Source organism: Gymnodraco acuticeps, unplaced genomic scaffold (assembly GCF_902827175.1).
Source record: "Gymnodraco acuticeps unplaced genomic scaffold, fGymAcu1.1, whole genome shotgun sequence".
Classification (NCBI taxonomy): domain Eukaryota; kingdom Metazoa; phylum Chordata; class Actinopteri; order Perciformes; family Bathydraconidae; genus Gymnodraco; species Gymnodraco acuticeps.
In genome coordinates, this window is record NW_022991936.1 from 189441 (window position 1) to 211513 (window position 22073).

Below are 22073 nucleotides of genomic sequence, written 5' to 3' on the forward strand. Positions count from 1 at the left end.
ACATAAACAGCAATGAAGCGTTTGCCCAGAGCGTTGGGTGGGTGGCGGGGGGACTGTTATCACTGTTACACTCTCGTTAGCGGAAATGTGGAGGCTAAGACTAATGTTATTAAAGTGATACTCTTCGGTGTGTGAATACAAAATATAAGGGAGGAAAGTAGTGTCTAGAGACAAGCTGAATTTGTACTAATGGCACATTTTATCCCGGCTCAATGTTACTCCGGTAACACTGAGCCGTTTTACAAATACGGTCCCTTTAAACAGAGCAGATGACGTCAGATTTATAACTGCGCAGCGGCAGACCGGAAGGAAGTGGGTGTTAGCTGACTGACGTTAGCAAGCTACAGTTATAAAGTCTGCTGCGGCTTCTATGGTAAATATACTTCTGTTTTATCTAAAGACAATTACAAACAGACCCAGACCGTTGTGTAAATACAGTTGTTTACAATTGTCTCCGTAGCAATATGTATATCTTCTGCCATATCAATAACTTTAGTTGATGCTAACTAGCTACCTAGCTAGCTCAAAATCGGTGCTGGCTAAAATCAAATTACTACTTACTGGATTACAGGATGATTAAAGGTTCAGTGTTTGATCCTACAACGAGAGACTACGTCGTGAACAGTCGTACACATGTAATAACGCTTTTTCTTGCGTTTTGTAAAAGGATAGCGCATAGTAAATGTCTGTTCCGATGTCTTTTAATTTCCATTGCCCTATTCCAGTTTAACATGACAGTCCGAACAAAACGTTGAATACTAAAGAAAAGGGAATTATCTTCGGAAGTCAGAGGTGGAAGAAGTACCTGAGTGTAGGAATACACAAAGTCCTGCATGCAAAGGGTTACTCAAATAAAAGTACTAAACTATAAGCATTAAAATAAACATAAAGTACTAAAAGTAAAAGTACTCATTATGCATATTCGCCTAAATTCAGAATAATATATATTATATGTTTTATAATTATTGATGCATTAATGTGTTTTTCAAAGCTGGTAAAGATGCAGCTAGTTGTAATGACTTGTTATGCTGCAGGGTAGCTTGTGGATTTACTTTAGTCTTTTTAAATGTTGATTATATTTCACATTAGTCATCCTCCATATCTGCAAAGTCATTAAATAAATATAGTGGAGTAAAAGTACACAATTAACCTCTAAATTGTAGTGGGGTAGAAGTACAAAGTAGCAACAAATTGAAATACTCTAGTAAAGTACAAGTACCTCAAAATTATTTTATTTATTTATTGTGTATTGTAAAAGTGTTGCTAAAGTTCTTAGCTGTCAAAGCTTTGTCCGAAGTGCAGAGACTCAAATAAAATACTTGGGTCACCACATTTATTCTAGTCATGTTGCAGATTCAACGACTGAAATGGTGATGTATAATATATATACTTTTTCAGGTTGTCAACAAATCTCATAACAATACCATCAATGAATTGATCTGACTTACTCCGTGGCAAAAACGTGATCTGGCTTATTCCCCAGGGCCTCAAAAAAAACGTTAAACATTTAAAGATGTATAAATGAGATGCAAAATGTTCCTTCATAACAATCGAGATTGACACATTTATTCTGAGTCAATATAATAACACTGTCCTGCGGCCATAAACGCTTGTGCCTATTTAAAATGTATCCCTATACTTGTGGCTAGGATTTAGTAAAATCTCATCTTTAGCAACGACAAATGGTTTGTCCTTTTAATGGTTTAAAAGTCGCCAAATATTAGGAGACGGACTAGTGCATTGGTGTATTCGGTAAAAACAAAACATGTCAGCCCATTCCTTAAAAAATAGCTACCTAACATTAACATAGACCTTTGTAGTAATCATATGTTTCCACTCTGTTCAGTTAACAAGCTAATCCAGCGACACACTAGATCCAGGTGTCACTCTGTGTTTGACCTTGTTCTGTCCCAGGAAGAGATGTCAGGAGAGAGTGCGGTGAGCACGGCAGTGCCGGCAGCTTCAAACCGGACTACATCCTTCAAAGGCTCCAGCCCGAGCTCGAAATATGTGAAGCTAAATGTGGGTGGAGCACTGTACTACACTACAATGCAGACACTAACCAAACAGGACACCATGCTCAAAGCCATGTTCAGCGGCAGGATGGAGGTCCTCACAGACAGCGAAGGTGAGCTTTTGGTGAAAATCATATTAGCACGGCTTATGTTAGCCTTGATCTATTACTAACTTATGTTTAATTGTTTCATATCCACAGGTTGGATCTTGATTGATCGCTGCGGGAAACATTTTGGAACAATCCTTAACTACCTTAGAGACGGGGCCGTGCCTCTCCCAGACAGCCGGCGGGAGACCGAGGAGCTGCTCGCTGAGGCCAAGTATTACCTCGTACAGGGCCTGGCTGATGAATGCACCGCGGCCTTGCAGGTACTTAATGATAAACGCATATTGTGTCCATTGTGATATCTTCAGAACTGTTATTAAATGAGCTCCACAGAACCATTAACAAGTCCTACATTTGTCTGTATATTCCTTAACCACTAACTGAAAGATAGTACGTTATTATGAAACAATTAGAAACGTATCTGCTTAAACGGTTAAAAGAATGTAGTCTCATTTATTGCCTGGGGGGTTTCATGTCCTCTTTGCTACTCTGTTCCACCAGATGGCATCCTTCAATTTATAATATACTGTGTGCCAGCTTTGAGGTGGATCTTTTTGAATGGAAAAATAAAATGTTATTCTTTTTGTCCTACAGAACAAAGAAAGTTATGAACCCCTTTGTAAAGTGCCTCTAATGACATCATCTAAGGAGGAGCAGAAGCTTATTGCAACCTCGAATAAGGTACGTTCTGTTTTCTAAACAATGTGCTCGATTTCCAATTGAAAACATAGAGGGAATTTTTTTCCGCTTATTTAAACAAAAAAAACCTTTGTTTCCACAGCCTACTGTCAAACTGCTGTATAACCGAAGCAACAACAAATATTCATATACCAGGTGAGTCCTCCTTCACCGATGTATGGAGCTAACATGTTAAAGAAAGAACGTCATTTACTAGGGATGTAACGATATATCGCGGTATTGCGGTAAATAAACGTGCCAATACCGTCGTGAGACTGACAAAATCTACCGCGATTTCTTTTTTTTACATTAATTATTATTTATTTTTTTATTTAAACACTTCTTTTTTTTTAAGCCTTTATTTAACCAGGTGGTCCCATTGAGATCATCGATCTCTTTTTCAAGAGAGACCTGTCCAACATGGCAGCAAGTAGGTTACAGCATGAACATAAAACAACAGAACACAAAAGGACATCGTATTTACAGGGCTACATGTACACACCTAGAGACATTGACAAGTACCAACAGTATATTTATATCTCTGTCAATAAGCCTCACCTTCTTGGCAACAACTGTATTGTTTTTGAAGTGGTGGAGAGACAATGCACAGTTTGACCCACTGCTGTCACCCATGGCCAAAGCATATCTTTCCGTCCCACTGAGGTGGCGTTAGACTTTTTCGCTGTCCGTCATTTTGACAGACAGGATCGTAAAATGTCCGTCATAATCCCTTATTACCATAACTTATTACCCGTCCGGTCTGAACAGTTCACGAGAGAGCACGCTCGTGAACTGTCAACGGGGGGGGGGGCGGTGTTATGCCGTGTGTGCATGCACCTCGCGGGAGCGCACACAGCGTAAAGCAAAACCTAAACTAAAGCAACACGGCATAACACCAGAGCCTCGCTGCGGGGAAACGTTGGCGCTGTTCCGAGTTTGTTCTAATCTGTCAAAATGACAGACTGCTTTCAGATTTTTCCGTCATTAATAAATAAAATATTCGGTTAACGCGACCACTGCTGTCCCGGCAACATCAGCACCAAGCGAGAGAGTTTTTTCCAGAGCAGGGGATATTGTAAATGCCCAAACATCCCAGCTTATAAATACCTGGAAATGTGGACATTCTCATATTCCTAAAAACCTGTCTGATGATGCCGAGTGAGTGACTAGTGGGTTTGAGTTACTTGAAAAACTAAAGTGAAACTTAATTTATTTTATTGCAGGGTCTGATTATTAAATGTCCTGTTTATCTGTGAGATGCAGAGGCACAAAGAAAATGCCTACTTTGTTTGGTAGTACTATAGGTACAAAAACACATGGTTTTCTTGTTCCAGTCTGTTACTGTCACTTTGTTTTTGACACTTTAAAATACTGCTATCCGACTCAAATGCTGTACAAATCAGATTTATTATGTAATAAAGAAACATTTTTCGAGTAAAAAAAAATGTGTATTGAAGGAAAAAAAATGAATTTTTTTTCCTTTATTATTCAATATCGCAATAAATACCGTACCGTGGACTTGTTATCGTGATATTATCGTACCGTGAGTTTTTGGTATCGTTACATCCCTATCATTTACCGAATTCCTAAAAGTTGTCTAAATAATGAACCCTATTGTATTTCCTTTCTGTTCCTCCAGCAATTCTGATGACAACATGCTGAAAAATATTGAGCTGTTTGACAAGCTGTCTCTGCGGTTCAACGGCCGGGTGCTCTTCATCAAAGATGTGATTGGAGATGAGATCTGTTGTTGGTCCTTTTATGGTCAGGGGCGTAAGATCGCTGAAGTGTGCTGTACCTCCATTGTTTATGCCACAGAAAAAAAGCAGACAAAGGTAAAAATAAATATATAGATTCTATGTACTGTATATGCATGTTGTATGCTCTCCTTAGAGTTTGCTGCGCTTTTTTCATGCATACAACTACAGTCTGTTATCTCACTAATCTCTGGTGTACCACTCTCCTTCAGGTGGAGTTCCCTGAAGCACGAATCTATGAGGAGACCCTCAACATCCTCCTGTATGAGTCCCATGATGGGAGGGGTCCAGACAATGCCCTGCTGGAGGCCACAGGGGGCGCTGCAGGGCGATCTCATCATCTGGATGAGGACGATGAGCGAGATCGAATCGAGCGAGTTCGTAGGATTCATATCAAACGACCGGACGACCGCACACACCACCACCAGTGACCTTCCTCCTTCCACCCGTCAGCTGTGTCTCTGACCTGGACAGCCTTTGCACCACGCTTGTGCCTTACATCACCCAGCGCCCTTTCTGTATCACTTCCACTCTTCTCTTATTTTAGCAGCTTTTACTCCAGGAGACTCCTTTGAGATGCGTGTTATACAACCATGTGTGCTGATGAAGTGATTTTGTATTTGTTTGTGTGTCATCTTCATTGTCTGACCGACTGTATGAAGTGTTTTGTTCTCTGTTTGTTAGTCATGATAACTTTTCTCACGGTTTTATTTGAGTTTGCAGAACCCATTACACATGGGTATTTGCATCAGGTATCCAGTTTTAAATGATAGTGGAAACAAGAGATATTGTATTGTTTGTATACATCTGTTATTGGAGGTCTTCACCACATTAGATCCAAAAGAACAAGAATGATAACATGTAAGCAACTAAAGATAAATGTACTTGTACCATGGTTCTGACGGGTCCACTGTAAGATCACCAGTGGATTTACCAGGTGGTGTTCACATTGTAGCCACATGGTGGCAATATTTTACTCTTGAAAACTTCTAAAAATGTTACCAAGGCTAGTATGTAGCCTGCAGATAATGGCGATTACATTTTAAAATTGTAATGTTTTGATAAATGTAAGATATCACAGGTGGATGCAACATTTCACTGTATTGCTTCTGTCACATTTAGTATTAACATGTATGCATTTTCCCTTCACTCCACTAAATGATGATTATGTTCAGTGGAGGAACCTGAGCTGTGACCTTAGGTGTTAAATGTACTGGGGTGAATGATGGATGCTGAGGTTGAGGTGAATGACTGTAATCGGAGATCTCCCTGGCAGGAAGAGAATCCTGTCAACACGCTTTTAACAGGGAGCCAAATTAGACCTGTCCTTCATCGCCGCATTCATCAGAGAATGTACTGTTTCCACACAATCAGTTTTAGTTGAAATATGTCTAGCAATCACAGTACTCGTAGGTCTGTTGTACAGAAGTGAACATATATGTATGTTTTATATTTATACATACTTTATCACAAATAAATTTCTACAAACATTTATTTGTTCTGTTTCTACTTTGCGAGTATACAAAATTATCATATAAATGGCTTAATTTTGAGGATCAAAATTGCACAAAGCAGTATATGAATCGTTATTTTGCATTCAAATAGTTTTGTAGATTGAAATGTTTGATTTGCTTTGAACTTCAATGATCAAAATAGCAGACAAGCCCTCTCTTTACAGAGAATGATGTTAACACTTTAACATTGTAAGAATGAGATTGTAGTGGAAAAATACATGTGTCCTTTACTTATGTGACTAGATGAGAAACAAAGCTGTACAACAAAGCAAGTTCTTCCTTGGTTTCTTTAGTGCTTCTGGCCAGGTGTGTTTTCTGTAGACATGTTGATCTCCCCTCAGGGGTCTCCTGATGAAATATGCAGGGGCTTCTTGTGTGTCGCCTCAACCCCACACATGTTACCGTGTCCTAGCCCGAGTGGCAACCTGCAGTGAAAAAAACACTTTATATTACATTTCACTCTTTAGTGTGTAGCTTAATCTGAGAGCAGAGCATCATATGACACACGGTGCACTCTTCATCATCATATAACACAAGGTGCACTCTTCATCATCATATAACACAAGGTGCACTCTTCATCATCAGCACTGGTCTCACCACCATGAGGTGTCCGTTCTTAGCCTTGAACACCATGGGTTCCTGTCCGAGGCTGAAGTCCACCGCACTCTCTTTCCCTGCCTGGATTTCAATCTTGATGCTGAACATCGATACACAAATTATTTTAGATTGAAGCACATCTCAAATCCAACCTCTTTGAATACTTCTTAATGCAAAACACTAAGGGCATAACCTTTTTTTTTGCACATTTAACCATACATTCAGACAACGTGTACTACAGAAAACATTGGTCTTGGTGTAGGTGATCAAGTCAGGAAGTTTCAAAGTGAGTATATTTGTTAAAAGTCACCCTATTGACCTGTCTCAAAATGGATGACATTTTTAAATTAATATTATCTTTAAAGGCCGTTCTCTCCAAATGCATTTTTTTAAATCTCATTCTGAGCCAATAAGCTACACTAAAGTAGACATGACATACCTTTTCCATGTAATTTATTTATCTATTAAAGCATTTACTGAAAAAAGTTGTTTGTATGTCATTCATAGTCAGATTTATAAAACATCTATGAACATTTTATACAAAATTCTTCCTAAAACATTGTAAAAATGTGTCTTTTTAAATGGCTGTTGACAGCATTATTATTATTTGTGGAATGACAAAGAGATATCCAAAATCCACCCTGTAGAAACGTTTGTCTCTAATGAGTTATGAAATGAAACAATACTTAAACCTGGCTTTATGCAGTGTTTGGATTTCTGTTCAATAAAATAATGCAAATAAGCATATATTCAATGTATACCTTTTTACAAAGAATATTATCTGTTTGTAAGCAATTGATTTTATAAGATGTTTTTGTATTTGTTAAAACTTTAACCCCCTTCTCAGCAGTGTCTCCGCACAGACTCACCTGCCCTGAACCACTTTGACTGAATTCTCTTTGTTAGCAATGAGACAGAGTTTGGTCAAAAACTCAAACAAATGGTCGCACTGCATCAGAAGGTCTCCCTGAAACAATTACAAAAGTGTACTCTATTAGATACATTGAACAAACAAATACTTCACATAACCAGTGAATAATTAAGTAAGTGAATATTGCTAATGCTCCAGTGATGGCAGTGTTGTCAGACTCCACCTTATGTGATCATTCATACCATAATAAAGCTTTCCCAGTTGAAGTGAAAAACAGGAACATTCTGATGAATATCTCCTGCATGCATACCTTCTGTTTAGGGTCCTCACATGTTATGTGCAGCACAATGATGCCGTCTGTCAAGTTACTGACCGAAATACCTGAAAAACAGTCAAATAAAGACACGTATATTTGACACGTATATTTCCCTAAAGGCGAAACATATATTATGTCATTGTCCTCACCTTTGAGAGAGGTGTACAGCACTCTCTGTTTGATCTTGGCCTCCTCTATCACGTAGGCAGCCGTCTGTGTGAGGACGAGCTGTCGCGGCCTTGGTTTGAAACCATTCCTGTCATATTTAATCACCGGGACACCGTACTACAGAAACACAGAACATCACACAGTTAGTTACGTTTCATGTGAGACTGTTTCTTCTGGGTTTATAAGGATTTGTATCACCTTAATGTGCTCGTTGCGAATCGTCTGCAGAACCCTCATGTTTATCTCTTGTTCACCTGGAGGTCATACATTTAGTTACATTTATGAATAAAAAGTGAAATGTGCGAATGTGTCACTACTTACTGATTCTGGTGTCCACAAAAGGCTGAGCGATACTCTGTGGATAGCTCTCCTTTTTTCCCTTGAAGATGGAGCTGGTGAGAAGCTTCAGTTGTAACTAAAAGAAACAAAAACATATAAGGTTGATCATTTATTGATAATATGACGTTTTATAATGTATTTAAATGTGTGTTACCTGAGCCTTTTTCTGGGGTGTGATTCCTCGCACATACTTCCGCACCATTAGACGGTAGTGAAGCATACGCAGTATCTCAGATGTCTGACAAAATGACAAATGAGCACAAAGTCAAAATAGAAGCTAATCTGGTTTACAATGAAGTAAGTTCATCATGTTACCTCTGCCAGGACTGCTGGTGGAGTTTGCCAGGTGGTTTTATCCAGGACCGTCTTTGGCAGGTTGCCTTTGAGCCTGTTTAAGTAATTTTGTCTCACAAAAGCCAGGTACTCCGAGTTATCCGTGTTTTTTAACTGCCCCCTGTTTATGTAACCTTTGATGAATCTAAAAATGATTGAAAATGCTGTTATAATGAATGTGACAGTAAGCCTGAGGAGTCGTGTAATGACATGTCTTACTTCTTGATGACTTTCACAGCCCAGGCTCTCTTATCTCGCTCCTTCCTAGCCTGCACTCCTCTCCAGCAGGTTTCAATCTTGGTGGCTAAGGATATACACATTTGTATTTGTATAGTGTGTAATTTTCCTTTATTTATATAATAATAGCATGCACTGTGGAGTTTACCTGCTTCTTTCTGTTTTTTAAATTCTCCCTTTGCTTTGTATCCTTTGTATTTGGCCTGGAGCCTCGTTGCTGCAAATTCAAAGAACAATAATTAAATTAGTCACTTTTTGACATTTGTTTTCGACTAGAAGTGACTGGAAATTAAATACATTATATTTGCACCTACCCAGTTCATGTTTACATCTCTCATAAGCATCCTCTGTGGCATAAAGTGTCCTCGGATGGCGGATGAATATTTTGGTACTATAACAAATAACATAACTATATATATATATATATATAACTATATATAACTATAACATGTGAATGTTTTCATTACTTCGTATGTATGTTTTTGTTCTGTTGTTATTAGGAAGTGCTCTCCTCACCGTCCCATCTTGTACTCATTTGGCATGTAGCCGAGATGTTGAACCAGCACTTCCACTCCATCAGCAGGCACTCCTCTCCAGTGAGGCCAGGTGGCTGGGCACAGGGGTTTATATCTGCAAGATGCACCAAACAACCCTCTCAGTAAGTTTTAACTGCACTGGAAAGAAACTACTCAACCTGAGGGTTTTCATTTAAAGTACAAGGTCAAAGCTCGGTGGTCCTTCATACCGCTTTAAGAAGACTTCATATTTGCGTCTGTACGCAAAACCAGCTCTTCTGACCCTGAGGTGCTCCATCAAGCCCAGGTACTTCACCTGGTGCCTGATCAGCGCTTCGTCAAATTGACCTGCATGAGAGAGGAGAGGCTCAGATTTAAACATCTCCATCCTGTTCACAAAATGGCTTCATGTGCTTTCTATTAACTCCAAGTACCCGGCTGCTTGGACTCGTTGGATTTCAGACAGCGTATGTACCAGGCCTCTTTAGCCATGAGGATCTCTGTCAGCTTCAGCAGGCTGCTCTTAAACTGGGTCGCCACCTTCAGACACAGCAAGAGGGTCGTTATCCCCAACACTTCATCTGTCACGTACATATGGCTTAATGAGGACACAGTCAGGCTGAAAGAACGACCTGCCTTTGTGTCAGTGGTCACTCTATCCAGACCACTTACTGATGTGTTTCTCCTCAACTTTAATCTACATTGCATGTTTTTTTACTTTAAATCAAATTGAAATGTGTATTATCCTATAAACTGTTATTGGGCTACATTCCTCTCACATTATTTGTAAATGATATGGAACTTGGATAGTTATTTGATCTCCTTGTTGTTGTTTTACAAGTCATTATTTTCTAAATGCATTTTGTAGATCAACGAATATGTTTGGTACATGCTAATTGTTTTAAAGAATCTCCTTTTCCACTTTAGATAATGCCATGAAAAGGAACGTTTATATATGGCTTGAAACTCTGAGCCACAGCATAGTACTGATGATAATATATAACATCATCTTCATCATTAATACAGATGAAGGATGTGGAGAGCACTTACTGTTTCTGGTCTTCGTCTGCTGTCTGGATCCGTTGAGGAGAAGCACTCTTTGACTATGGCATTTTTAGACTGACCAATCAGCTGTAAGAAGATAGGAGAACACACACAGATTATAACACACCAATTCACCATTATGTGTGACACTTAAACATTGTTTGTAAACCTTTAGAGTTATTTTACAGCAGTAACTCCAGTTGAATAGACTTTTTCACATTTGTCAAACACATGTGTAATTAATATCAATATGAATTGCTGCATTGCATTAATAGTGTTAAAGTTTGGAGTCATATAAGTGGCATAAAGAATGGAAATATAAAAAGCTGTAAGTAAACAATAAGCAGCTTTTTAATGTTCTTTAACACATGTATTGTTTTACGTAAGTGGAGCCATCATAAAAGTAACCTATGCCCTTGGTCTATGAATATTAAACAATAAATAAATAAGCGTACTATCAACAGAAAAAGACACTGTAGACCAAGTATTGAAACCGTAGGTCTAAATAACTGATAACAATCAATATACTAATTAAAAGAGTTTCCATTGAGCCACTCTTTGCTTCACATTATAAAACATAACATTTGTAGACTCACATCCTTTATGTTCCTATACAATAGGTCATTGTTTTTGTCCAAGAATCCTATAATGTCACCGAAGAAGAGGAATAAAAGGCTGTTAGTCCGTTAAAAATAAATAAAAGTTGTAGATGTTTGAGTAACAGGGCCTGACACTGTTGTTTCTTTTACCCACAACGCAGTAGGTGACCTCCCCGGCATAATGCAAGAGACGGAAATCTCCCCTCTCCAGAGTCTTACGTGTCATTTTGTCAGCCAGTTTGTGCCTGCAGTCAAAGAGGTGGGGAGAGACAGAGGGATGAAGGGCAGAGGCTATACAGACCGTCCTAATCCTCCGTCTCTATCGGCTCACTGTCGGCTCACGAGGGACCAGTCAGCACACATCCTCAGCGGTGAGGACAAGCTTTGAATTACACATTTAGATGGAGTTCATACTTAATTAAAAGTGCATCTCAAAAGCACTGTGAACCTCCATATGTGGCAAATCTATTTCTACTATGTGTCTGCCACTACGTTTTTTGTAATGTCAGTTTTTTACATTAATTATTTGTCCCTCTCTGTTTGTTGTTTAATCTGCTTTTTGTTTACTGTTTGTTAGTTAGTGTACAGTTTTATTATTGTTACTATTATTATTATTATTTATTGTATATTTTGTAACTCTGGCACAATAATGTCCTTCTACAGTCTTCTCTTATCCTATATCATTTGAGGATTGTGTGATATTTTAAGATGAGCTTTTTTAATTACGTGACAAAGTGAGGGTGATTTCCCATCTTTTCTTCCAGTCTTTCCAGGAAGGTGAGATCTGAGGCGTCTCCTGGCCTGAGACACTCCTCATCCTGGAGGATTATCATCAAAACATGGAAATAAGTCAGCTTCAGTGCTTCCCTTTCAATGAACTGTTCTATTACAGTAAATACACACCAGTATTGTTATTATCCCTCTGTATTTATCCTCAACCAGGTCGCAGATGATCTTATTGTTGAAGAATTGAACTGGTTCCCACTAGAGGAAAAATCAGTCAGTGTTAACATACTCAATCATTCATTATTCAATACTACTTTTTGATTCAGGTTTACCTCAATATCTTCTGCCTCATATTCTTCCTGCTCAGCTTTCAGCGTCAGTTGAATGAAAAGCTGCTGCAGCTTCTCGTTGCAGTAGTTTATACAGAACTGCTCAAAACTGAGGGCCATGACAAAAGAGGATTATGGATCATTTCATCAAACCTTCATCAGGATATCCAACATAATCAAATCAGTGCCACAAAGGGAATGTCTGCTTACCTGTTTACATAGAAAACCTCAAAACCATATATGTCCAAAAGCCCTATTACAGTCTTCCTCGAGTTGTCCTGGGAATAAAAAGGAAGTCAGTATATACTCATCCTCGGTGTATTGGATGTGTCCCACACACCACTCTCCTCACCTTGTTCTCCATGGACTCGTTGATCTTGTTCACCAGCCAGGTGAAGGTCTGTCCGTAGATGGCTTTGGCCAGGGCATCTCTAGCATAGATGGCATGATCAGTTGTGAATGGGCTGAGGACCTTCGCAGTGAGACAAAGTCATAGCTACATTTCAACCACTAAAGAGAAGGTTAAAGTAGAAACAAACATTATCATAAATGTAAGTCAAGGACATTTTATCATGCGTGCACCTGCTCATTTTTGGCTTCAATCTTCCTGTATGTGAGTCCCTCTTGGAGACTGTGAGCATCGACTCCTAGCAGCTGCAGGGACATTAAGTCAGTTTATTCTTTGACTTTTTTAATCATCCCTGGATATCCAAATTCTTTCCATTATCATTCTCTTACATTTGAAACCCAGCGCAGCTCTGCGTTGTTGTTGTTCAGCAAGGCATGGCCTTTACTGTCCGAGTCAAACTGCACATTCCCCAAGTGGAGAACGCTAGCAACGGTCCCAAACAAGTGCTGCAAAGAAGGAACATTTTGTAAGGCAAAGTAAAACAAGAAGGGAATAATGAGTGATTTAGATCCACATTTAACTTACATTAGTGTTAATCTCATCAATGTTGATGATTTGTAGTGCATTCTTCACTGTTTTCCAGTCATTTCTGTCATTAATGGATGACACAATGGCACACTCTCCCTGTGAGAAACAGCAATAATAGCAACACATTGTCAAAGTTTACTCGGGTTGTTTGAATCTTTTCTTTATTACAACTCTGAGTCATACATACTTGGGTTAGATAGTTGTAATGCTGGCAGTCTCTCTCCAGGCCCATCTGGTGCAGCAGGTCGTCCTCCCCTCCCTCCACCAGCTGGTAGAAGATGTGGAAGTTTCTCTCCCCGTGATTCTGATGCACCACCCTCGACTTCTCCAGCAGGTAGTTCAGGATATGTCCTCCGACAGCATCCCCCTATGGGCATCAGGATCCTAAAGACAGCAGCTCTACAACTTGCAGAAAAAACATAGCCTATGGTCCAGTGGACAGATTTAAAAAAATCCTCTTAGGATAAATTGAGAGAGAATATTAACGTTCTCCTTATTTTTAAATGAACAATCATAGTTCTTAAGTTTGCCCTTCATTCCTTTTAAGTCTGCAAATGTATTTTTACACTCATTTTATAATTAGACTGAGCTTTCAAACGAAACATTTATATGTTGATTATAATGTATTAATGTATTCTCGAAAGCCCTTCTGTCAATCTGTCCCTTGAATCTTACCTGGCTGTCAAACTGAATGTCCATATACTTCCCAAACCGACTTGAGTTATCATTTTTCAGTGTTTTGGCATTGCCGAAAGCCTGTAAGGAAACACCATAGCACAGGGAATAATTAATGTTAGCATGACCTGCTGTTTGGTATGTCATTACAAGGATGTAACGTAAGTAACCATCACACCTCGAGGACAGGGTTGGACATGAGCATTTTGTCCCTGACAGTGTTGAGCAGAGTGGTGCTCGGACAGCTGACAGCGTAATACTGCAGGATCTTTTTAGAGGCCTCCGTCTTCCCGGCTCCACTCTCTCCAGAGATGAGGATGAAGTGATTGTTAAACTCTGTCAGCATGGTTTGGTAGGCGCTGTCTGCCAAGGCGTAGCTGTGGGGATGCAAGGCAATCAAAATCTTCCACAGAGAAACCTATTAACAATTGAACATGAACACATATTTCTAGTTTTTACACATACTCACATGTGTGGTGGAAGCTCAAAAAAGTTCACACCCATGTAGATTTCCATCTGTTTCTTATTGTAGATGTCCAGCTCTTTGTAGGGATTCACAGACACTAGCAATGTGCCAATGTAGGTCTGAAATAGGTTAAGACATTGATAATTGTAAAGATATACAAGCATTTGTTGACAGCAATCTTTTAACCCTCCTGTCATGTTAGTTTCTCCCCCATTACTTAGGTGTTACCCGTCAAATGCATCAGTTCTGTTTTAACTGCTCTTACATTAACACAAAAAAAGCATTAAGCAACATTATCGGAAAATGTATTGTAAAATTAAAATATTGTCCATTTGTTGGTGTGCACTATCTGATGGATTAACATAATCTAAGGTTACCCATTCATCTCCTGTAACAAATATGACTAAACCACTACAAATTCAGTGAAAGTACTAAATCGGTAAGATTTGACCCGAACATGACAGGAAGGTTGAAAAGTCAAACGACTCACATAGATGAGATCTTTGCTGAAGCGTTTCTTGAGGTTACTGAGGAAGGCGGTCTCTGTGGTTTCATCCAGGAGGACAAAATCCTGGATCCCAACCCGGTCCCTGGCGGTCAGGGCGCCCTCCATGTCCAGCTGAACCTGTGCAACAAGTTGTATCAACCATTAGGCAGCCAAGTGCACAATTTAAGAGCAGTGGAAATATCTTTTTCAAATTCCTGGTGTTTGGCATCATAATCTAATGATTTCTGTTTCTAAAACACATTACACATTCAATACCTCAAAGTACTTAATTAAAAACTTTATGAATTTGTAACAACAAGTGAAACACATTTTAAATTTATATATTTTTCCGACAATGGGGTTGGATGAATGAGTGTTTGCATAAACGGCTTAATGGGGGATGTCGGAGCTAAAAAAGAAAGCCCCAGAAAAAGCACAAACATGGTCCCTGTTAGTTCTATTGAAATAAGAGGTCTAGAGGTCCTATGTGTCTTTGATGCAAAGCTCTGTGATTGTGCAGACAAACAGACAGAAGCTAATGATCGCTACATAGCACACAGGGACCTTGGCTGGCAGCCCGTAGTTCACTAGAGCTGACACACCAACCAAACACAACACACTGTGCAAATGGACTTGGGGAGCCCAAAACAGCGGCACATTTAAGAGGCATAGTGGGAAAAATTCCACCAATCTGTTTTGCATTCTCAGCACCAACACTTAGACCAAAGGTTTTCACAGCTTTTGTTGGTTTTGTATTTTCTCTCTCTCCTTTGGAAGCAGAAGTCCTTTGATTCTCAACTCTCTCTGTAAAAACATTAAAAAAGATAATCCATTGGATCTAATTGACACAAAGCCCTCCGCCCCCCCTCCGCTTACTCCCCCTGCCTCTATCCTCCGCCTATGGCCCTCATTTCTTCTGAGAAAGGCCAAGTGTTTTTGTCCTGTAAATACCACGGAGCAGAGACAAAAAAGACGTCTTTAAAATGCAGTCTACAATCCATTACACATATTCCCCCTGCATATCCATTCAGTAATTATTCATTAGAAAACATTTAACGTCACAGTGAATTTCACACTAGGCAGTCGAAACACAATGGAGGAGATTTGGCCTATTTTGGGGTGAGGAGTTGGGGAGGGGTTGGCTGTACAGAGGAAGGGTGAGGGCGAAGGAGGGGGAGAGGAGGGGAGCTGTATTTGTCTGATCTGAGAACCTCTGAATCGGGGCCGTCTTGAGACAACGGGACAGACTAAATAGTGCAGTAACGGTCTGTGCCCCGCTGCTTGCTGTGACACTCATTTAGTTTGCCCCGGGGCGAACAATAGAGGCTTGTTCGTAGCAATCCTGTTCTGTAATTTGGACTTCATTACTCTGCTCACACGGGGCCCCATGGAAGGATAGAGGAGGCTAGTCAGATGAGAGGGTTTTTCTCCACCTGTCAGCCCCTCACCCCCAATGCTCTCACCCCTCTCCTCAACAATACCCCTCACCCTGTGTCCCCACCAATAACCCCCACCCGATCCCCTTCCCATAGCCTCCCCCTCCCAGCCACCCACTTTAAGCCAATGAGACAGGTGAACAATATCATTGAAGGAAGCCTTTTTTGGACGTCAGAATCAATCTGGCAATGTGATGGTAGTGGTGCTGGTGCGGGGTATCTGTGACACCCCCTTTCTTCATGGGAACAAACTTCTCTCAGGGCAGCACAAGCAGACAATATGCTGGGACAGCGTGACTTAGAGATCTGCCATACAGTATTACAAGTAATAACATGAACAGATAAGCTCCTGTCAAGAGGAGGATTAAAGAGTTCGGGGTGGATGATAATGCTAATGTTTTAGGTCATTCCTCGCACTGACAAAATCTAAAGGTTTGTGGTTCCCATTCAAGTTTCCTTTGGTGTCCTGCAGGTATTTCTTTTTAAGAAAGCTGTCTGCAGCGTGCACAAGTGTTTCTAATGACACTGTGCTAGAAAAGCTGAACATTGAATGGGCGTTCTCAGTCCAGCGGGACAAGAAAGAAAGAGTCGAAGAAAGCCCCCGGCTATATAGAAAAAAGTTGTCCTTGTGCATGTGTTTTTTTTGTTGTGGCTTTAAATAATACAAACCAAGTGAACTTGGTTGTAATTCTAGATATAATTAAACAATCGACAGCCCAATCACATGCACAGCGGAAATAATGGTTATGTAAGGAATCCACTAAGCCATTGTCAGATCAGGTGAATTGCCTTGCTACCTCAGAGCACAACCAATTGTATTTTAATGAAGAGATGGTCCCTCATCTTGGTCTAGAGTGTCAGTGTTGCCTGAGACAGAGTGACCTCATCCGTGTGAGAAGCCGAGGTATCTCTAGACAAAGGAGGGGAGGGGGGGCTTCTGTAGCAAATTAGCACAAAGTAAGTGGTAAAGTTTATCCCCCTCTTAAAGAGGATTTTGTCTGATTGTCTCATGTATTGGTAATATCTCCGCCTAAGAGAAAGAGATTGACACTGTTTTGTTCAGCTCAGGTGGTACCAACCAAGGTCATGTAACTCAATATCAATGTATAGCATTAGTTTAACATTTTGGGAAATCTGCTTAGTTAGTTACTATTTAGAAGAGAAGGTGAAAAACACACTTGAGCGTGACGGTAAGATGAATCTCCTCATTAGACTCTCTGTCATAAAAAGTGACTTGCAACAGGACTAGGATCTATTATTCTTGAAATGCCTTTGGTCAATGGATCACTACAGTTTTTTAAACTCTTGGACATCATATATGGTATGATAACTAAACGTCAGCAAACACTATAAAATGATCAAACCTGGTGACAAAATGAACACATTACAAAAGTTTACGACACAAAAGAAAACCCAAACCTGCATTTCTGAAGCTCTGTTACTACTCTGCTGTCAGATGCAGACTTTCGATGAGGATTCAAACTGTGAAAAAAAAAACTCTCCAGACAAGTTAGACGAGAGTAGCGTGTCCTCCTGTGTCTGCTTGCATGAAGACAATCAGTGAACCTGTAAACACAGGATGGTTGACAGTTAATTTGCAAGAGTCCAGCTCGTATAATACTAATAAAAAACACAATAACTGTCCTCTACTCTGGTTTGTCTGGCAGCTCATTCATCCAGTGTGCAGTAGTAGTAGTAGTGATGATGTGTGGAGGCCTGGGTGCACATATGCAAAGGCCCAAGGCACTGTGGGACAGGTGCTTAATCATTCATGTCGTGGGAGGTGGAGGGACAGGGACAGGGAGATCTTACTCAGTGCTTACCTGGGTATCTACTGCTCTACTGAGTGTAACATAACGATACAGAAACAAGATCCAAACCATACCAATCCAACCATCCCCCTTTCCCTCTCTCCTTCTTCTCCGTGTCTAAGCTCCATTACATCACTACCAACAGCTTAAAAGCCCCCGGTCTCCTTCTTCTCTCCTGCTGGCACAGTCAAGGTCTGGTTACTGATCTTTGATTAGATGGATACATTACAGACTAATCACCAACTGCTTTATTACATAGTATAACAATGCTGGTGAGGGGAGAACTATTATTTTGAGTGACCGTCGGAGCTGCCAATGCTTAGTGCTTCTGCACAATGCTACTGGGTTGATGCCCAAATGCAATTACCTCGTGTTTTGCTTGGATGGAAGCTATTACCAGAAACTTTAATTCCAGTCAATCTAATAGAATTTGAAGGTCTTTGAGATCTTGAACTAAACCCCCTTAAGGACATTTAAGTGAAGGAAATGAAAGGAAATGGAGATTTGAAAGGTCCTTGGCCAGATGTGAACCAGTGACATGGCAATATTCGGTCATCACCTTAAACCTAGCATGCCCTTACAGTAAATGCAAACTTCAACAAAAACATGTAATCAAATATTTAAAACATACAATAGTAATGATGTAAAACACAAAACCTTGTAATCCTCAAGGCTAGGCAGACAGCATTGCCCAGAAAATAACATGCTAGCTTGAAATCTGTTAGAACTAACAAAGATTCAAAGATTCCAAATGCACTCTAGCTACAGTGCAGAAAATGCAATGAAAATCTTAAAGGTATGGTAGACCGTAAGAATGGAGAAACCAGCTCGAGTGCGCTAGAATTTGAAAGTACGCAGGCGAAAAAAATCTGCCCCTTCCTTCAGACTTCCTTACAGAGCCCCTCCTCCAACACACACGAACGCTCACATGACCAATGAGGTCACGAGATAAGTTTGTGCACAGATGGAAGGCTGACAGGCAGGTAGGCCATCCAGTTACTTTAGCCGGTCCGGCTCAGATGATTGGTCGTGCTTTTTACAGAACTACGGCTTCCACAAATGACTTTTTTAATGGATTTATTGTCAAAGCATTTAATATATTCATTGCTATCGGGATGTTAAGAGCATTTCATGGAATATAACAAAAAGTGTTTCTGAAGTGAATTACCTACCCCACCTTTAAATTAAAGAGAGCTCCACCAACAATGCAACATAGTCATACAAGACATAAAAAAAGTTTGCAAGAAGAGACTGAGTAGAATAAAATAAAGCAGATTATTTTGCAGACAAATGTGCAAGTAAAGCAGATGAATTAAACTATAGGCCTATACATGTCAGGCAAATAAATAAATACCATATTTGTTAACGTTAATTTTCTTACTGGGTAATAAGATATGATGTAGGCTCTTTGGATACGGTTTGTGATGACAACGACACTCCTTTCCTCTTTACAACACTTTCATGTGGAGTCATCCTACCGCATGTGGTGTCTTTTTCAAAAGTGGTTGTAGGTTTCTCCAAAGTACCTCTGCTTCAATTACTCTCAGAAGTTTACAAATGATGACAGACAAATATGCACAAAAGACGGTGTTAGAAAGGCCACTCAATTGACAGGATTAACAACACAAAAAGAGTGCACAACTATGCTAGCAGCTGAACTGCACTTTGAACGTAATGCTAATGTGTGCATTGCTAAATTCATGACAATGCTAGTAAGCTAATGTTGCTAGCTGAAAGAGTTGAGCCTATACTTTGTTTTCCTGCATTTATGATGTATCTATCTATAAGATACAAAGGGATACTTTACCACTATTGCATTAAAGGTTTTGATACAGGAATTGTAGTTTATTGTGAGGCTAATTGTGTGGAAGAAATGACAATGCCTTAATGTAGCTTTGCAAAGAGTAAAACGGTGTTTACTTTGGTTTCCTGGTTACCTCAATAATAACAAACTCCCCCAAAGGTAACACAGGTGTCCATTGTCTCGGCCCTGGTGACCTAATTGTAACAAAAGAAACCATTTATGAAACAATTAATGGATTGATTGGAAAGCTTAGACTCAAGTGTCTATAAAGGATGAGCATTCAACACATTTGAATTATTCACCCTCCTACACTTCAGAAAAGTTGTCAGGGTTACCTCTGTCGATGCCCCACCTCTTCTCCTCGCCCAGCGGCCCAGCAATGCTTGTCCAATCTTAACAAGCTTTGTGCTACCCACTGGGCTCTGATTCAGCACGAGACCCGGCAAATCCAATTACACAGGAGTCAGAGAGGTTGATTTTCCCATTATAGAATCCATGCTGAGAATGAGAGCTGATGATAACACTCACATCAAACCACTACTGCCCCCTCTCTTTTCTCTCCTTCTCATTTTGTCTCCATTTCACTGTTTCCCTCTCTTTATTTCTCCCTCTCTTCCTATCTAATTCCCTTTTTCCCAAAGACTTTCTTTCTTCCCCTGTCCCTTTCTTTGGACCTCTCCGTCTTTCATAGTCCATTATTCTAATTTGTCAGAGCAGCGTAACGAAGCCTGGGCCCCGTCATCATTTTAGTCCCAAAATGCCGGTGTCAGAAAGGTTACTTCATACTTCACATTGGACTTTTATTTAAAACTTTGATCATTTCTGTCCTGTTCAAGAGACCAAAAGGATGTACAACATAATTTAGTGCCTCTTGTGATTGTGATTTCTTACTCTGTCCTATGTTTATGCACTTAACTTTTAAATATTGCATTGTATCCAGCTTGATTTGACCATTTTCTTCTCCAAATGCTCACACACACTAGGAATGAAATGCCAGCTTTGATGACTTCTGCAAGGTCACTGCAAAAACTAAATGCACATTTATTCAGACAACTTGACTGAGGGGTGTCTGAGTGACACCCTTAGGGGACATCATGTGCCTGCTGTGACACATATAAAAGTTAGAGAGCTCTTTTGGAAATGAGGCTTTTTGCACTCAATCGGATGTGAAAAAAGAAGAGGACTTTTGCTCCATCTTTACCCTTTGGGGCACTGAGCAGGACTGACCTCGCCTCAGACCAGAGGCTTTGGTGTTGACACAGGTCACTCAGAGGTCAACCCAATTGACCTTTCTAAACCTTTAAAATAAATGTTTCTGTGATCCTGCAGGACAATGGGATGGTGATATTGAGCAGTCTGCCCAGAGAAGTCCTCTGCTGTCAGAAGCAGAAGCATGTGGTCAGCAGGGGCATTTTGCTTGACCAATATTAAAACATATGCTAAAAAACGTGAAGAAAACGTGGATTTTAATTAATGAATATAGAAATGTTTAGATCTCTTAAATAAAATATGAAATAGACACAGTGAAAATACATTTTCATAAGTAAGAAAATTATGCACTAAAATTATTATGTAACTAACTACAGTAATCATGTTAGGGCGGCGGAATAAAAAGTACATTTTCTTTGGAGTTGCAGTACAACATTATGAAGTATAATTCATAAGATTACACCTAATTAAAGTAGAAGTATGAATTATAGCAATTGAGTAAATGCAGCAGGTTGAGGTCATTTTTGTTAAAGATTCAGTTTACCTAAAGAAACATTACAATGTCTGATTTCCCATTGATTTCCTATGGTTCACAGACCTGCTTTTGCTAATGATGGCCAACTGTCATGGCTTAGTGGGACACTTTAACAGATCAGAGCCAACCAAATCAGGGCTTTTCCTACTATGACAAGTCAAAATGTCGGCTGTGTAAAGGGCTTATTTTAATATGAAATATTGCTAATAGCTTTTGTTAAGGCTGCTAACAGGGAGTTCTTTGAATTAGGCATGTGCCTTTTTTTATTGCTGCTGACTTTGTCAAATGTAATTTAGCAATGGGTTAAGAACCACATGTTGATCCCCAGGATAAAGCAGGTGTAAACTGCTTTAAATGTATTTAGTGGACCTTAAAGTTTTGCCAAATAACATGTAAACTGTTTACATTTCTATATATTGAAACGAGTTATATGGTGCTTCATTTTCTGTTTGTGATTTGGATAAACTGTCCATTTTACACACGTTTCTTCAATCAGAACAGTGCTGAGCTGCACTTCAAGGCTTCAGCAGTTTCAAGGCTACACATCAATGATACATCAGACATCACT

The 22073-nt window shown here is 39.8% G+C and overlaps 2 protein-coding genes across 2 annotated transcripts; one reads left to right on the plus strand and one right to left on the minus strand.

The window, feature by feature from the left end:
* Positions 1 to 224: 224 nt before the first annotated feature.
* Positions 225 to 6049, plus strand: kctd10 (potassium channel tetramerization domain containing 10). The gene is made up of 7 exons (XM_034200342.1): positions 225 to 373; positions 1915 to 2128; positions 2216 to 2385; positions 2717 to 2803; positions 2904 to 2956; positions 4440 to 4635; positions 4770 to 6049. The coding sequence occupies exons 1-7, from the start codon at positions 371 to 373 to the stop codon at positions 4986 to 4988; spliced, it is 942 nt and encodes a 313-aa protein (XP_034056233.1). The 5' UTR covers positions 225 to 370; the 3' UTR covers positions 4989 to 6049.
* A 310-nt stretch (positions 6050 to 6359) lies between these two features.
* On the minus strand, positions 6360 to 17633 carry myo1ha (myosin IHa). The gene is made up of 32 exons (XM_034200316.1): positions 17566 to 17633; positions 14714 to 14848; positions 14227 to 14342; positions 13936 to 14134; positions 13758 to 13838; positions 13270 to 13449; positions 13080 to 13178; positions 12884 to 13000; positions 12728 to 12799; positions 12498 to 12617; positions 12356 to 12423; positions 12149 to 12254; positions 11994 to 12074; positions 11817 to 11908; positions 11241 to 11335; positions 11088 to 11134; positions 10498 to 10578; positions 9882 to 9987; positions 9678 to 9795; positions 9449 to 9562; positions 9247 to 9323; positions 9081 to 9149; positions 8915 to 8999; positions 8678 to 8840; positions 8517 to 8600; positions 8345 to 8438; positions 8222 to 8277; positions 8005 to 8140; positions 7850 to 7920; positions 7538 to 7635; positions 6669 to 6768; positions 6360 to 6496 (listed from the first exon to the last, which is right to left on the minus strand). Exons 1-32 carry the CDS (start codon positions 17569 to 17571, stop codon positions 6470 to 6472), a joined length of 3093 nt encoding a protein of 1030 aa, XP_034056207.1. The 5' UTR covers positions 17572 to 17633; the 3' UTR covers positions 6360 to 6469.
* Between the last annotated feature and the right edge of the window lie 4440 nt (positions 17634 to 22073).

Bases quoted from the DNA above. Each gene is read 5' to 3' on its own strand.
- kctd10 (XM_034200342.1), top strand. The intron at 2,386-2,716 runs GTACTTAATGAT...TTTGTCCTACAG, and splicing joins AATGCACCGCGGCCTTGCAG to AACAAAGAAAGTTATGAACC. The intron at 2,804-2,903 runs GTACGTTCTGTT...TTGTTTCCACAG, and splicing joins TTATTGCAACCTCGAATAAG to CCTACTGTCAAACTGCTGTA.
- myo1ha (XM_034200316.1), bottom strand. The intron at 13,839-13,935 runs GTGTGATGGTTA...GTTTCCTTACAG, and splicing joins TGTCCAACCCTGTCCTCGAG to GCTTTCGGCAATGCCAAAAC. The intron at 12,618-12,727 runs GTGCACGCATGA...CTCACTGCGAAG, and splicing joins TTGAAGCCAAAAATGAGCAG to GTCCTCAGCCCATTCACAAC.